The sequence below is a fragment of the Gorilla gorilla genome, chromosome 13, assembly GCF_029281585.2.
Source record: "Gorilla gorilla gorilla isolate KB3781 chromosome 13, NHGRI_mGorGor1-v2.1_pri, whole genome shotgun sequence".
Classification (NCBI taxonomy): Eukaryota; Metazoa; Chordata; class Mammalia; order Primates; family Hominidae; genus Gorilla; species Gorilla gorilla.
Genome location: NC_073237.2, coordinates 72,590,258 through 72,604,231, shown reverse-complemented (window position 1 = coordinate 72,604,231; position 13,974 = coordinate 72,590,258). Strand labels below are relative to the sequence as shown.

The 13,974-nt window shown below is 41.7% G+C and overlaps 2 protein-coding genes across 2 annotated transcripts in view; one reads left to right on the top strand and one right to left on the bottom strand.

The window, feature by feature from the left end:
* GCNT1 (glucosaminyl (N-acetyl) transferase 1) overlaps window positions 1-3,992 on the bottom strand; it is a 114,172-nt gene extending 110,180 nt beyond the window's left edge. Inside the window, exon 1 of the mRNA XM_055351062.2 lies at window positions 3,847-3,992. The gene's annotated coding sequence lies outside the window, so the exon portion shown is untranslated. The remainder of the gene's footprint in view (window positions 1-3,846) is intronic.
* Window positions 3,739-12,714, top strand: RFK (riboflavin kinase). The gene is made up of 4 exons (XM_031014687.3): window positions 3,739-4,177; window positions 5,700-5,851; window positions 9,604-9,706; window positions 10,727-12,714. Exons 1-4 carry the CDS (start codon window positions 4,075-4,077, stop codon window positions 10,855-10,857), a joined length of 489 nt encoding a protein of 162 aa, XP_030870547.1. The 5' UTR covers window positions 3,739-4,074; the 3' UTR covers window positions 10,858-12,714.
* Window positions 12,715-13,974: the final 1,260 nt, after the last annotated feature.

Sequence of the window (13,974 nt, the reverse complement as noted above, 5' to 3'; positions counted from 1 at the left end):
TGCTTATTTTCTTATTGCTGAATTTTAAGAATTCTTCAGATTCATTTTTTATTGCTTACTTAGAATAAGCCTTCTTTTCCCTCACAAGCTGCCAGTTCTACTTTCTCTTTAGTCTTATTTGTGATCCTTCTTTCTACAGAGACAACTTAAACCAGAGAAGTGGACTCTTTCCCTACAGGCAGATGAAAGGATGTGGAAGTGCAGTTCAGAGGGGGAAATAAAAAGCACGTTTTAGAATACTTCCTTGGTTAAAAGCAGTAAGTTTGGCAAAGACACATAGACTCTCAACTCTAGATTTACTGAGAATGCTAGGTAGCATATTTTTGGAGTCAAATGAATAAGAAAAATTATAAATCCTATAGCCTACAGAATAATTATTTGAATTATTTGAAGCATATGCTTTGGCCTCTGAAGCAAGGTGGAGGGGTCTGCTTTGATCAACAGATTGAGTACTTGATGGGAGTTCTTAGAAGTACAACTCTTGGAGGGTTTATCCTTCAGTCAGAAGGGAGGAGCCATTGAACGCTATTGAGCAGTGGTGGAAAATGATCAGAATTCTTCCTTCTTGGGAGGCCGAGGAAGGTGCATCACTTGAAGCCAGGAGTTCCAGAACAGCCTGGCCAACATGATGAAACCCTGTCTCTATTAAAAATGCAAAAATTAGCCGGGCGTGGTGGCATACACCTGTAGTCCCAGCTACTCGGGAGGCTGAGGCAGGAGAATCACTTGAGCCCGGGAGGTGGAGGTTGCAGTGAGCCGAGATCGCGCCACTGCACTCCAACCTGAGTGACAGAGTGAGACTCTGGTTCAAAAAAAAAAAAAAAAAAATTCTTTCTTCTATATCCTATGCTGATAACACAGTAATTACCCATATGACTTGACATGTAAATGGTAGTTTTAAAGATTGGAGCCTGACTGCTCCATCTTAAACGTTCTACAAGACTCTCCTTTTTTTTTTTTAATCTATCTATTTATTTATGTATTATTTATTGAGAAGGAATCTTGCTCTGTCACTCAGGCTGGAGTACAATGGAGCAATCTCGGCTCATAGCAACCTCCGCCTCCTGGGTTCAAGCGATTCTTCTGCCCCAGCCTCCCGAGTAGCTGGGATTACAGGCATTCACTGCCATGCCTGGCTAATTTTTGTATTTTTAGTAGAGACGGAGTTTTGCCATGTTGTCCAGGCTGGTATTGAACTCCTGGCCTCAGGTGATCCACCTGCCTCGGTCTCCCAAAGTGCTGGGATTACAGGCAAGAGCCACTGCGCCTGGCCTATTTATTTTTTTAGTGACCGTGTCTTGCTTTGTCATTAGGCTGCAGTACAGTGGTTCAATCACAGCTCACTGCTGCCTCAAATTCTGGGGCTCAGGCGATCCTCACTGCTCTGTTTCCCAAGTAGCTGGGGCTATAGGCACGAGCCACCACCACCTAGCTGAGACAGAGTCTCGCTCTGTTGCCCCGTATGGAGTGCAGTGGCATGATCTCCAACTCACTGCAACTGCCGCCAGGTTCAAGCGACTCTCGTGCCTCGGCCTCCTGGGTATCTAGGACCACAGGTGAGCGCCACCACTCCCGGCTAATTTTTGTATTTTTTGTAGAGACGGGGTTTCACCATGTTGCCCAGGCTGGTCTCTAACTCCTGAGCTCAAGTGATCCACCGGCCTCAGCCTCCCAAAGTGCTGGGATTACAGGCATGAGCCACTGTGCCAGGCCCTGGCTGATTTTTAAAAATTTCTTTCTTACTTTCTCCTCTTCTTTTCTTTCCCCTTTTTTTTTCTTGTTTCTTTTCTTTTCTTTCTTTTTTCTCTCTTTCTTACTTATTTTTATTTTAAAATTTTTTGTATAGACGGAAGTCTCCCTATTTTGCCCAGGCTGGTCTTGAACTCCTCAGCTCAAGAGATCCGCTCACCTCAGTCTCCCAGAGTGCTGGGATTACAGGCGTAAGCCACCATGCCCCGCCCATTTTTATACGTTTAGGTTAATGCTTTCCAACAAAGCTGATGAGAGGATTACATGAGACAGTGTGAAAAATACTTAGCATTTTCTCCATTCTTAAAACCACCCCTCCTCATTTACCTCCTATGATTCATTTAATAATTTTATCTCATTTAATTCTCATACCTTCTTGCAACCTAGGGCTTAGTGGAGTAAGACCCAGGGATGATTTATCAAGTTCTCACCTCCAGGCTTTTCTTATTAGGTGTATCACTGCTGATGAAGTTAAAAATATACCATTCTTGCATATTGACTATTTTGAACTAAAAGCACTTGAAAAACAATAGATACAAAAAAATCATTCCGACCTCTTTTCTGTTTCTTAGAAGCAGATGAAATTACCATATGAGAGACATCCTCCCTATATTAGAAGGAATGCAGCATTCTTATTAAGGACGGGAGTCAAGAGTGAGAGAATTCTGTACACACCTTGCTAAAATAACTCTTAAGCCTCTCCAGATAATTTAATTGCTTTTCACAACTTGCTATTACTACTCTCACTACCGGTACTACTATTATCGTTATTCTCATTATTCTTTGTTTAATTCCATATAGATAAGTAACTGACCATAATTGCTTCTTTGGGTCCTTCTCTCCCTTCCCTTCCCTTTTCTTCCCTTTCACTTTCCCTTCCCCTTTCCTTTCCCTTCCCTCCCTTCCTTCTTCTTCTCTAGTTCTTTTAAGGGGTGGGGGTGTCTCACTGTGTCGCCCAGTCTGGAGTGCAGTGGCGTTATCATAGCTCACTGCAGCCTCGACCTCCTGGGCTCAATCAATCCTCCCGCGTCGGCCTCTCAAACTACTGGGAATACAGGCGTGAGCCACCGAGCCTGGCCTAGAACATAAATTTAATATCAGGTAAATATTATCAGAAATATTTACCTACATGTAAATATTATCTACATGTAAGGTAGAAAGAGACTACACGGTCTGCACAGAATTTTATACAAATGTATAGAGCAAAAAAGAAAAAAAAATTAAACTTCTCTGGATTCCATTGATTAAAAATTAAAAAAAAATAAAAAAATTCTTTGTCTTTGAGACGTTAAGAGGATGCACCTTCTTATAACCTTGCACCTTGCATATCCTGTGAGTGAGCCCAGAGCTACTTCCCTAGGAGCGTGCGTATTTACAGTTCCAAGGGTACGAAGGCCTCTATCTGTATTGCAGTAGAGGGACGGCCTGTTATCGGGCTTGTGAAATTGTCAAGAAGACAGCCTGGAGGGGACAGTCACCGCCCATGTCGGTAACCTTCCACTAGTCTCTGGGGTTAACAGCGTCACAGACAGGGACTTCTCCCTTGGAGCTTACATTCGAATATATTAATAACTCCAGAACGTGGTCAGTGGTCCGGGAGGAGGACGACCGCTTCTGGTAGGGCGGCCTTTGAGCTGAATTTTGGAGCTTTAATAAATACTTAAAGAGTGAACGGAACGAGCGATGCCTGACGTTCAATCCAGCGGTTGCCAAGGAGCTAAAGAGCGTCTCACTTTGGCTTCCGGATTGTTATGAACAGGAAGAAGGAGAAAAAAAACCCAGAATTGTTCGAGAATTGTGCTTTCGCGGCTCTCAGGCTGAAAACGGGGTTTCCACATTAGTTCCCATCGCCAGGGGCTGAAACGAAGCCCGGGATCCAGACATTAGGCGCCTGCGGCAGGAGCTCGCGGCGGGAGCCACGCGAGGCAGCGGCGGGTCGGGGCTATGATGGGGCGGGGCTAAGATGGGGCGGGGCTACGGAAGCCGAGCGGGCTCGAGGCGTTCGCCTGAGGAAGGGAGCGCACGCCGGCGGCGCAGAGGCCGGCTCTGGGCTTCGGGCCGCCCCCTCCCCCCACCCCGCTCACACCCGGCGCTTACTTCGGCTGTCTCCGCTGCCCTCCAGCGGAGACGCAGCTCCTCAGGCGCCGGGCGGCATTTGTTGGGTCGGCGGCGTCAGGGATTCGCAGTGGCCTGTGGTCGGCGTCGTCCGGCCACTGGTGCGCCCCCGCGGCAGGCAGAGCTCACGCTCCTGTCCCCCGGCTGGTCCGGGGTCTGGGCACCGCGTCGACGGCGGCTCCGCAGGACGCGCAGACCGGACCGCAGCCCATGCCCCGAGCGGACTGCATTATGAGGCACCTGCCTTACTTCTGCCGGGGCCAAGTGGTGCGGGGCTTCGGCCGCGGCTCCAAGCAGCTGGGCATCCCCACAGGTGAGAGCAGGGCGGCTAGAGTCCCCCGGGCCGGGTCACGTGGGGAGCGGGGAGAGACGGCAGCCGGGGACTCGGGACCGGGTCGTGGGGCCTCCGGACCGCGGGCAGAGAGCACACCCTTCCTCCTCCCGCATCCCCTTGTCTGTGGCGGAGGACCGTTGGCTAGGTTGAGGGAGCTGGTCCCTGCTTCTGGCTCCGAGCTCCGCGGGGACGGGGTTGAGGGGTGGTGAGGGCCGGAAGCCCGAGATGAATCGCAGGATCCCCCGTTCACGCCTCCCGGGCCAGCCAAGGTACAGTTGGTCAAGCATTGCGCTTGTCTTGCCCATTAGAGACGTAACGTGGGCCAGAACGGCTGAACTCGCAAGCCGGGTCTAAGGTGGTTTTGTTTTTAATTTGTAATTATGTAGTGTCCAAATGATAACATAGGTAGTTGAATGAGAGTCAGCTAACCTTCGTGGTCTGTCTACATTAATTTCAATAATCGAGACCTGACTGTAATTCATCCTTAGAAATACATGCCAGGGCTGCGTCTTGACTTGTTAAGTCAGCCTTGAGCTTGTGTATTTCAAAAATAAGAAGCTTTGGCCGGGCGTGGTGGCTCACGCCTGTAATCCCAGCACTTTGGGAGGCCGAGGCGGGCGGATCATCTGAGGTCAAGAGTTGGAGATCAGCCTGGCCAACATGGTAAAACCCCGTCTCTGCTAAAAATACAAAAATTAGCTGGGCATGGTGGCGCGTGCCTGTCATCCCAGCTACTCGGGAACCTGAGGCAGGAGAATCGCTTGAACCCAGGAGACGGAGGCTGCAGTGAGGCGAGATCGTGCCACTGCCCTCCAGCCTGGGCGACACAGTGAGACACCGTCTCAAAAAAAAAAAAAAAAAAGAAAGAAACTTTTCAAGTGATTCAGTACCTGGTTAGGAAAGAACAGATCTGAAAAAATCCATCTACTCTGGTACTTGTTTTTTGCCTCCTACTCAAAGAGTATGGATTTTTTTGGAGAGCTTCATATACTTACCTGGTACTTCATTCATAACCTATTCACATGAATAGGAGAGGGAAATCTGAGCCGAAAAATGGAAGGATGGGATTGATACTTATAGGCAAAGTTGTAGGAGTCTTGTGAATGTAATGATTTACATTAGCCTTGCATGTGATTTTTACAAATGTTTGTTTCTTATTATTATTTTGAGACAGAGTCTGGCTCTGCCACTCAGGCTGGAGTGCAGTGGTAGTGCGATCATAGCTTACTGCAGCCTCCATCTGCTGGGCTCAACTGACCCTCCTGCCTCAGCCTCTCTGGTAGCTTAGACTATAGGTGCAGGCCACCATCCCCAGCTAATTTTTTAATAGAGGTAAGATCTCGCTATGTTACCCGGGCCGGTCTCAAACCCCAGAGCTCAACATGAACCTCCTGCCTTGGCCTCTCAAAGTCCTAGAATTACAGACATGAGCCACTGCACTCGGCTACAGGCATTTAATACGAAATTTGTAAGACTCAAAATATTTTCTTCTGTTGTTTAGCTAATTTTCCTGAGCAAGTGGTAGATAATCTTCCAGCTGATATATCCACTGGTATTTACTATGGTTGGGCCAGTGTTGGAAGTGGAGATGTCCATAAGATGGTGGTGAGCATAGGATGGAACCCATATTACAAGAATACGAAGAAGTCTATGGTAAGCATTATATTTTGCTCTGTAACTGAAAATAGTTTGATGACTTAGAATAATATATTACAGTATTCGTTACAGAAATAGCTTATCAGTGGTAATCACAACGTAGTTCAAATACTGGAATTTTGGGCAATCTCTGCCTTTTAATTGGAGAGTTTAATTCATTTACATTTAAAGTAATTTCTGATAAGGAGGGACATCTACTGTTTTGCTATTTGTTTTTTATATGCCTTATAACTTTTATGTCCCTCATTTTCTCTATTACTGCCTTTTGTGGTAGTGTGCTTTTTGTTTTGTTTTGTAGTGACATTTTAGTTCCTTTCTCATTGCTTTCTGTGTATTTCTGTAGATACTGTCTTTGTGGTTACCATGGGGTTTATATTTAACATCCTGAAATTCTAAAAGTTTAATTTGAGTTTATACCAACTTAATTTCAATAGCATACAGAACTCACAAATTGCATCTTTTTTTTCTTTTTTAAAGATGGGGTCTCACTATGTTGCCCAGACTGAAGTGCAGTAGCTGTTCACAGGCCAGGTTGTAGCACACTGTAGCTTCAAACTCATGGGCTCAAGTAATCCTCCTCCAGCCTCCAGAGAGCTGGAACTATAGGTGCATGCCACTGCCTGCATCTGGCTCAGATTACATCCTTATACATTGTGGTACCCAATAACAAAGATTAATAATTGGTTTTTTTATGCGTTTATTTTTTAAATTATGTAGAAAATAAAGAGTGGAGTTACAAACCAAAATTATAATACTGACTTTGATAATTGCTGTCTGTGAAAGACTCACTTGACCAAAGATAAAAATGATTTAAAAGCCTGTTTCATAAAATTGAGCTTGCCACAATTAATGCACTTCATTCACCATTTACTTCATGCATCAATTACTTGGTCACCCTCTTAAGATAAAACAGTTTACTACATGGATGGTGGATGGAGGATGGTGCTTATTGATACAGTCCCACATTGGTGCTTCTCTCTTTCCTTTTTAAACCACCTGAGGGTATACTTTTCTGCCCTACTCTTTACAGGACCCCACAACTTCAGTGTTTTATCTGTTAGATTTGGCTGAATCTTTTGTCAGCTCAAATGTGTGGCAAAAACAAATTACAGTTAAGCTAAATTTTGTTCTGTGTGGAGTTAATAGAAGTGAAGTGTGTCACTGCTGGAAAACTACAGAGCTAAATGCTGGCATAAGCAATAGTAATGATGCAGAAGTACTTAACATTTTGCTCAGTATTTCAGTTATTTTTGAGTATTAATGATTTGAAAATTATTTTTTGGAGACAAGGAAAACAATCGAAAGATCACAAAATACCATTCTGTTGAATGGGGAAGGAAAAGAAGGGGAGGGGACAATAGCCCATAACTAATTTGTCTTTAGCTACTCAGATAACAAAAATGTTATTATACAGCCAGTTAAGGAATGCCTTTTGAGTGTTAGGAAAAATTGAATTTGAAACATAGGCATATCTTACCAGTGGAAAATTGAACTTTTGCTTGCCTTTGCCAGTAACACACATCTGTGAAGTGCCTGTGCCAGACCTTTGCCCTTTAAAAAAAAAAAAAAGCGTTATCTTACTGACCTTAAATAAGTTCTTAGTAACACATCTAGATCCACTTCCTTTGTTGGAACTGTGTATTGTTGTATTACAAATTTCTTTCATTGTGTGTGTGTGTGTGTGTTTTTTTTTTTTGTTGTTTTTTTTCTCAATGGTGTGTTGAAGAACAGAGTTTTGGTTTGTTTTGTTTTTTCAGATAGGGTCTTGCTCTGTCACCCAGGCTGCAGTGCAGTGGTGCAATCTCAGCTCACTGCAGCCTCAACTTTCTGGGCTGAAGTGATCCTCCCATCACAGCCTCCCGAGTAGCTAGGACCACAGGCATGTGCCACCATGCTTGGCTATTTTTAAATTTTTTTATAGAGATGAGATTTCAGCATGTTACCCAGACTGGTCTCAAACTTTTGGGCTCAAGCAATCCTCCTGCCTCAGCCTCCCAAAGTGCCAGGATTACAGGTATGAGCATGGCACCCAGCCCAGAGGTTCTTAATTTTAATACAATCCAGTTCAATTTTTTTTTTATAGTTAGTGCTTTATATAATCTGTTTCAGAAATCTTTGACTACTCCAAAGTCATGAAGATACTTGTCTGTGGCTTTTTTCTAAAAGTTTAATTGACTGACATATCTTCAAACTGACTTTTTTAGTATGGTATCTGGTAGGGATTTAAATTAATATTTTTTTCCATATGGATGTAGAATTGACCCAGCCTATTCATTGAAAATACCATGCTTTCACAACAGTGCTGTAGTGTCACCTGGGACATAAATCAAGTGACCTTGTATGTGTGTGAGTGGAAAAATTCACATACATACTTGGTTTGCTTGTCTTATCATAGGTCTTGATACCTAGTTGTATAAGCCCTCTAGTTTTGTTCTCAAGATTTTCTTGGATAATTTTGGTTTTTCCATATAAATTTTAGAATCACCTGTCAGTTTCTCCTATTTTAAAAAACCCGCTAGGATTTTGATTGGGGCAGCATTGAATTCGTAGATTACTTTGGGAAGTTTGCCATTTCTCTCAATAATGTCTTGTAATTGTCAGTGTCAGTGTCTTACATATTTTTTAAAATTATTTTTAAATTTTTTTTTGAGATGGAGTCTTCGCTCTGTTGCCAAGGCTAGAGTGCTGGAGTGCAGTGGTGTACTGCAACCTCCGCCTCCTGGGTTTGAGCAATTCTCATGCCTCAGCCTCCTGAGTAGCTGGGACTATAGGCATGCGCCACCGCGCCCAGCTAATTTTTGTGTTTTTAGTAGAGAACCGGGTTCCACCATGTTGGCCAAGCTGGTCTTGAACTCTTGACCTCAAGTGATCCTCCCGGCTCCGCCTCCCAAAGTGCTGGGATTACAGGCATGAACTACTGCACCCAACCAGTCTTACATATCTTAGTTTCTTTTTTATTATTCAAATGTTTACTGAAAAGAAAGAATATATTGGTTCATAGCCCCAAAGCCATGGGGCACTTTATGTATCTTCTAACTCAAGCCGCCCCCCACCCATTACAGACGAGAAAACTGAGCCCCGCGGAAGCTAGTTATACAGTTAACCAAGTGTGGGAACCCAGACTTTTGACTCTAAGTCAGTGCTCTTAACCTCTGAACCACGGTACTGCCCAGATGATTTAGCTGAACTAGATTCTGAGGCACTTTCTACGTCATGCAGCATTTTGCTTTAACGTGCTGTGTACCCTTTTGCCACTTCACTCCCTGATCAGGAAGCTGCATGGCTCTCCTGCCCCTTCAGTCCTCAGCTCTGCCAAACTCTGAAGTTTCCATACATGTTGTGTGTCAGAGGTGTGCAAATGCTGACTGACCTTAACAACTAGTTGTTTAGTAGTAACATCTTTTAATACTTTGCTCGTTCCCTCTTTGGTGTCCTGTTTTCTCACCTTGATAAGATACTTACTTCCTTGGATACGTGTCGGTTTTTTTGTTATTGTTTGTTTGTTTGTTTTTAAGTGACAGCAAATCATGCCAGACACTGCCACCTCACTCAGTTATGTTTATAAGATCCAAACAGGAGTGCTGGGAAAATTTAGGAAAAACTGCACTTAGATTTTAACCTAAATCTTTAAAAGTTTAAGGAGTGTTGATTGTTTCATTTAAATTAACTCACCATAAACATGAAGATATATTTCAGATTTCAGTACACTGTAGTCTGATAGCACTCTTTGTAACATTTCTTGACTATAGGAAACACATATCATGCATACCTTCAAAGAGGACTTCTATGGGGAAATCCTCAATGTGGCCATTGTTGGCTACCTGAGACCAGAAAAGAACTTTGATTCTTTAGGTAAGTTCTTATTTTGATCTTCTTAAATATTACTACTGCTACCACAGGTAACTCTACCACTACTACCAGTAATAATGATGGCAGGAAAGATAATATTTGAGCATTTAATATATGCCAGGCACCGTTTTAAGTGCTTTACGTGAATTTATCTTCTTTCACCTGTGAGGGATTATTTTGCCTGTTTTTCAGATGAAGAAATGGCACAGAGAGATTAAGTAACATTCTCAAAGTCACATAGTAAATAACGGAGTCTAGCTTTGAACCTAGCAGGCTGGCTGCTTCTCTCCAGCAGTATGAAGTTAATGAAATCTTTCAAAATGTGTGAAGTTTGAGATATAGTAAATCAGAGAACATTTGAAACATGTTATCAGGTGTGTATTAGTGTAGTGTGATAGTTTTAACTCTGTTACAAAGTTTCTTTTACAAGTATAAATACCAACCAAAAATAATAGTGAATGCTTTTTTCCTCCATTTGATATTTGCAGTGTACATTTATGCCTATGCCTTTCTCTTAAAATATAAGATTAGGGACATACCTTTGTTTGTTTGTTTGAGACAGAGTTTTGCTCTTTGTTACCCAGGCTGGAGTGCAGTGACGCCCCCTCTCACTGCAACCTCCACCTCCCAGGTTCAAGCGATTCTCCTGCCTCAGCCTCCTGATTAGCTGGGATTACAGGCACCCACCATCACGCCCCACTAATTTTTGTAGTTTTAGTAGAGTCAGGTTTCACCATGCTGGCCAGGCTGGTCTCGAACTCCGGACTTCAGGTGATCTGCCTGCCTCAGCCTCCCAAAGTCCTGGGATTACAGGCGTGAGCCACTGCCCCCGGCCTAGGGACATATCTTTTGTGTACCATTGACTTAGGCCTGGAAGGAGTGATGGAACAAACATTTATTGGGTATCTACCCTGTGCAGAGATACTGCCAGCCTATGAGTTTTTAGGATTGGCTAAACAGAGTAGTAGTAAAAAGTATGTTAATGGTTTGTCATCATTTTTACCTGGTATATTCTCTCTGCAGAGTCACTTATTTCAGCAATTCAAGGTGATATTGAAGAAGCTAAGAAACGACTAGAGTTACCAGAACATTTGAAAATCAAAGAAGACAATTTCTTCCAGGTTTCTAAAAGCAAAATAATGAATGGCCACTGATGAAAAATTGTATTATTTATTCATTCACTGTTTTCTAGTGTTTCTGTGTTTATTACTGTCCAGCATCATCTTGGTTATATACTGAAAATCAAACACTTTACTACAGTTGTGAATTAGTTTAAACAGTACAATGTTGTTATCATATCATGCTTCAACTATTAAATTAAGCCCATCATATCATAGCACTGAAAAGATTGAGCTAAAAATAAGATTTAAAAAATATATATTGATTAAAATGTACCACTAGAAAGGTATTACACGTGTATAAGTATGGGTAAAAAGGCAAGTCACTAGTTTGAGATGAAAACTAAAATTTTCATGGTAAAATGCCAGCATGTATGTACTTGTGTAGTGTGTACTTCTAAACAGAGAAGGCTTATAAAAGTAAATGCATTAAGGCCAAGTGCAGTGGCTCACACCAGTAATCCCAGCACTTTGGGAGGCCGAGGTGGGAGGATTGCTTGAGCTCATGAGTTCAAGACCAGTCTGGGCAACATAGCGAGACCCCATCTCTATAAATAAAAGGAAATGCATTAAACAGAAGGTTGATAGTTTATCATAAACCTGCGGGGAAGAAACTCAGACTTTCTATTTTTGATATTTTGTGCATTAATACATTACAAACATGAAGATGTTTGTAAAGTTTTGTTTTAGTCATTTCCTTTGCAGTCACATCATTGTACCACCTTGTATAGAGCTGCTTCAATTCTGAGTCCTCTGGACTTCCCCTGCCTATCTGTTTGTTGTTGTTGTTGAAGACAGTAAAATAAGTGTTTTCAAATCTATATGTCTCCTTTTTGTTGGATAATGTTTCTTCTTTTTAATGGTAAATATTCTTGTTCTTCAACATTTTTCTTTGGTTCTTTTTTCCTTTTTTAGGAAAAACAAAACAACAGACTTCATCCTTAGGTTTTCTCAAGATTTAAGTGAACACATTTACACATATCAATTTCTTAAAGAACACAAAATGTTTCCTCCCTAGCAAAACTATTTAAGAGCCAATTAAACTATGAAATAGTTATAAAATTATTTTTAATATTTAAGGCCTTGAAATTATATTCCAAGGCAAATCTAAACGGGTGTAGTTGTATATGCGCGATGTAATTTAATGCTAAAGAGTGCTTACAGCTTGAGGGAAAAGCATAAAGTTTTAGTTAAATAGCCTTCATACTGTGGATTTTTCCTCCTACTAACTAATATGTGGGAAATTAAGATTACACATGCTTTGGGCCCCCTCAAACAGTACATTGCATCATTGTTCACTGTAGCAACAGATTTGGTGGTGATGGGGGGATAGAGGTAGAAGCAGATAGAAGGTAATTTTAAAGTTAATTTATTATGAATCATTTTCCCCTAATCTGCATAAATGAATTAGAACTGATTTTAATAAAAATATTTTGTATAAAAAGTACTCAGAAAAACATCTAAAGCTGTTGGAGAAGAGGGACTCATAAATACAGTTGGATTGTGTTTTGCTTTTTATTTCTTTATAAAAATGTCAAAAACAGTTTTTAATTTTAGAAATCTTATACTTGAAAGAAGCCTCAATTATCAGTGGCTTTATGAAGTAAAGTTAAAAACAAACATAGGAAATGTGAAAATATTTGTGTTTGTTTTGTCTGACTAGCTTGCTGCTAAATGCTATCTTTAGGTGTGTGAAAGTTCTTTGATATGTTATTGTCCCTTTACATCTTGTTAAATAGCCATTGCTTTTGAGAATCAGATAGTGTGTTGTTTAGGGGTTGTGTCTATATTTTTCAAAAACTTTTATATTATGTATTATAAGAAGTTACAGTAGTACCATTTTGATTAGTCTGAATGTTTTCAGGCCTTGAAATAAATTTTGACTAAGTGATATTTTTTCTTTCCCTGTGTCAGCTTGAATCTTTATGTATTTCGAATTTGTTGGCTGATTGCTACTCTAAGTGTGTGAAGTTGCCTGAAGAGCAAGATATAGGTGGCAGCTGTAGTTCTACAACAAAGGGCCTTGCCTTCAGGATCCCCTGTGTTTTATGCCTGCAACACAGTAACTGAGGTTTATTTGGAGAGCATTCACAGGGCATCACTACTAAAGTCCGCTTCCTGAGAGTAAGGGTTCCTGTTACATTTTGGAGATAGAAGAGCCAGAAGAGTATAGATAGGTCTGGGTTCCCTTGCATAACTCCTGCCCCAAAAGAGTTCTGTAACCTTCTTGTCTTTTGCCACCAACTCCGTAAGCAGCAACTTAGAACTCGTTTGCCTTTCTCTGTTGCATGCTGGTACTCTTTGAACACTCATCCCCAGAACTCTCATCTTCCTCAACTATGGAGGCTTACAAGCCTGCAGTTAGAACTTACCATGAAACATGATTCTGATTGGGAGATGGAAGTGGAAGTCTGGTCTTCAGACATGGAGCCAAGAAACAAACCTATTCTGCCAAAAAAGATGCCAGAAACAAATTGTAAAATAAGCTCTACAAAGATGGCAGATCCAGGGTTATCAGATATAGAATTTGAAATGACTGTTTAATATGTGTAATGAAGTAAAAGAGTAACAAAAATGGTAAAATGGCAAGGTGTTGTATAAAAATTAGGCAGCTGGGTGCTGTGGCATGTGCCTATAATCCTAGCTATTTGGGAGGCTGAAGCAGGATGATTACTTGAGGCCAGAAATTCAAGGCTGTAGTGTGCTGTTATGGGCACTTGTAACTAGCCACTGCACTCCAGCCTGGGCAACATAGTAAGATCCTGTCTCAATTAACATTTAAAGTAAAGTAAAAATTGGGCAGATAATTGAGAATTGTCCAAAATATATAGTTATAAAGAAAAATTGAAATTAAAAATTCAATGGATGGGTTAAATACATATTAAACAACAAGAGAATTGGTGAACTATGAGACTTAAGTCTGTGACTGTGCTGTCAGCTCCAAATTCACCATTGATACTCTGATGTCGCTGTGACTCTACATTTCTTTGACAGTTGGCTTCCTTTTAGGTCAGGTCATAAATGGAATTTGAACCCCAGCTTGTCATTTCTCAGGCAGCTCAGTAAGTCCCTGGACCTACCCTGTGCTTATTTTTTGTTCCCACGTGTATATTTGAGATAGACGTACTTGACTATTGACAGAATTTCCACTTA

Excerpts from the sequence above, each read along its gene's own strand:
- RFK (XM_031014687.3), top strand. The coding sequence starts at position 4,075 with ATGCCCCGAGCGGACTGCATTATGAGGCACCTGCCTTACTTCTGCCGG. Across the intron at positions 5,852-9,603 it reads AGAATACGAAGAAGTCTATG|GAAACACATATCATGCATAC; the intron begins GTAAGCATTATA and ends TCTTGACTATAG. Across the intron at positions 9,707-10,726 it reads AAAGAACTTTGATTCTTTAG|AGTCACTTATTTCAGCAATT; the intron begins GTAAGTTCTTAT and ends TTCTCTCTGCAG.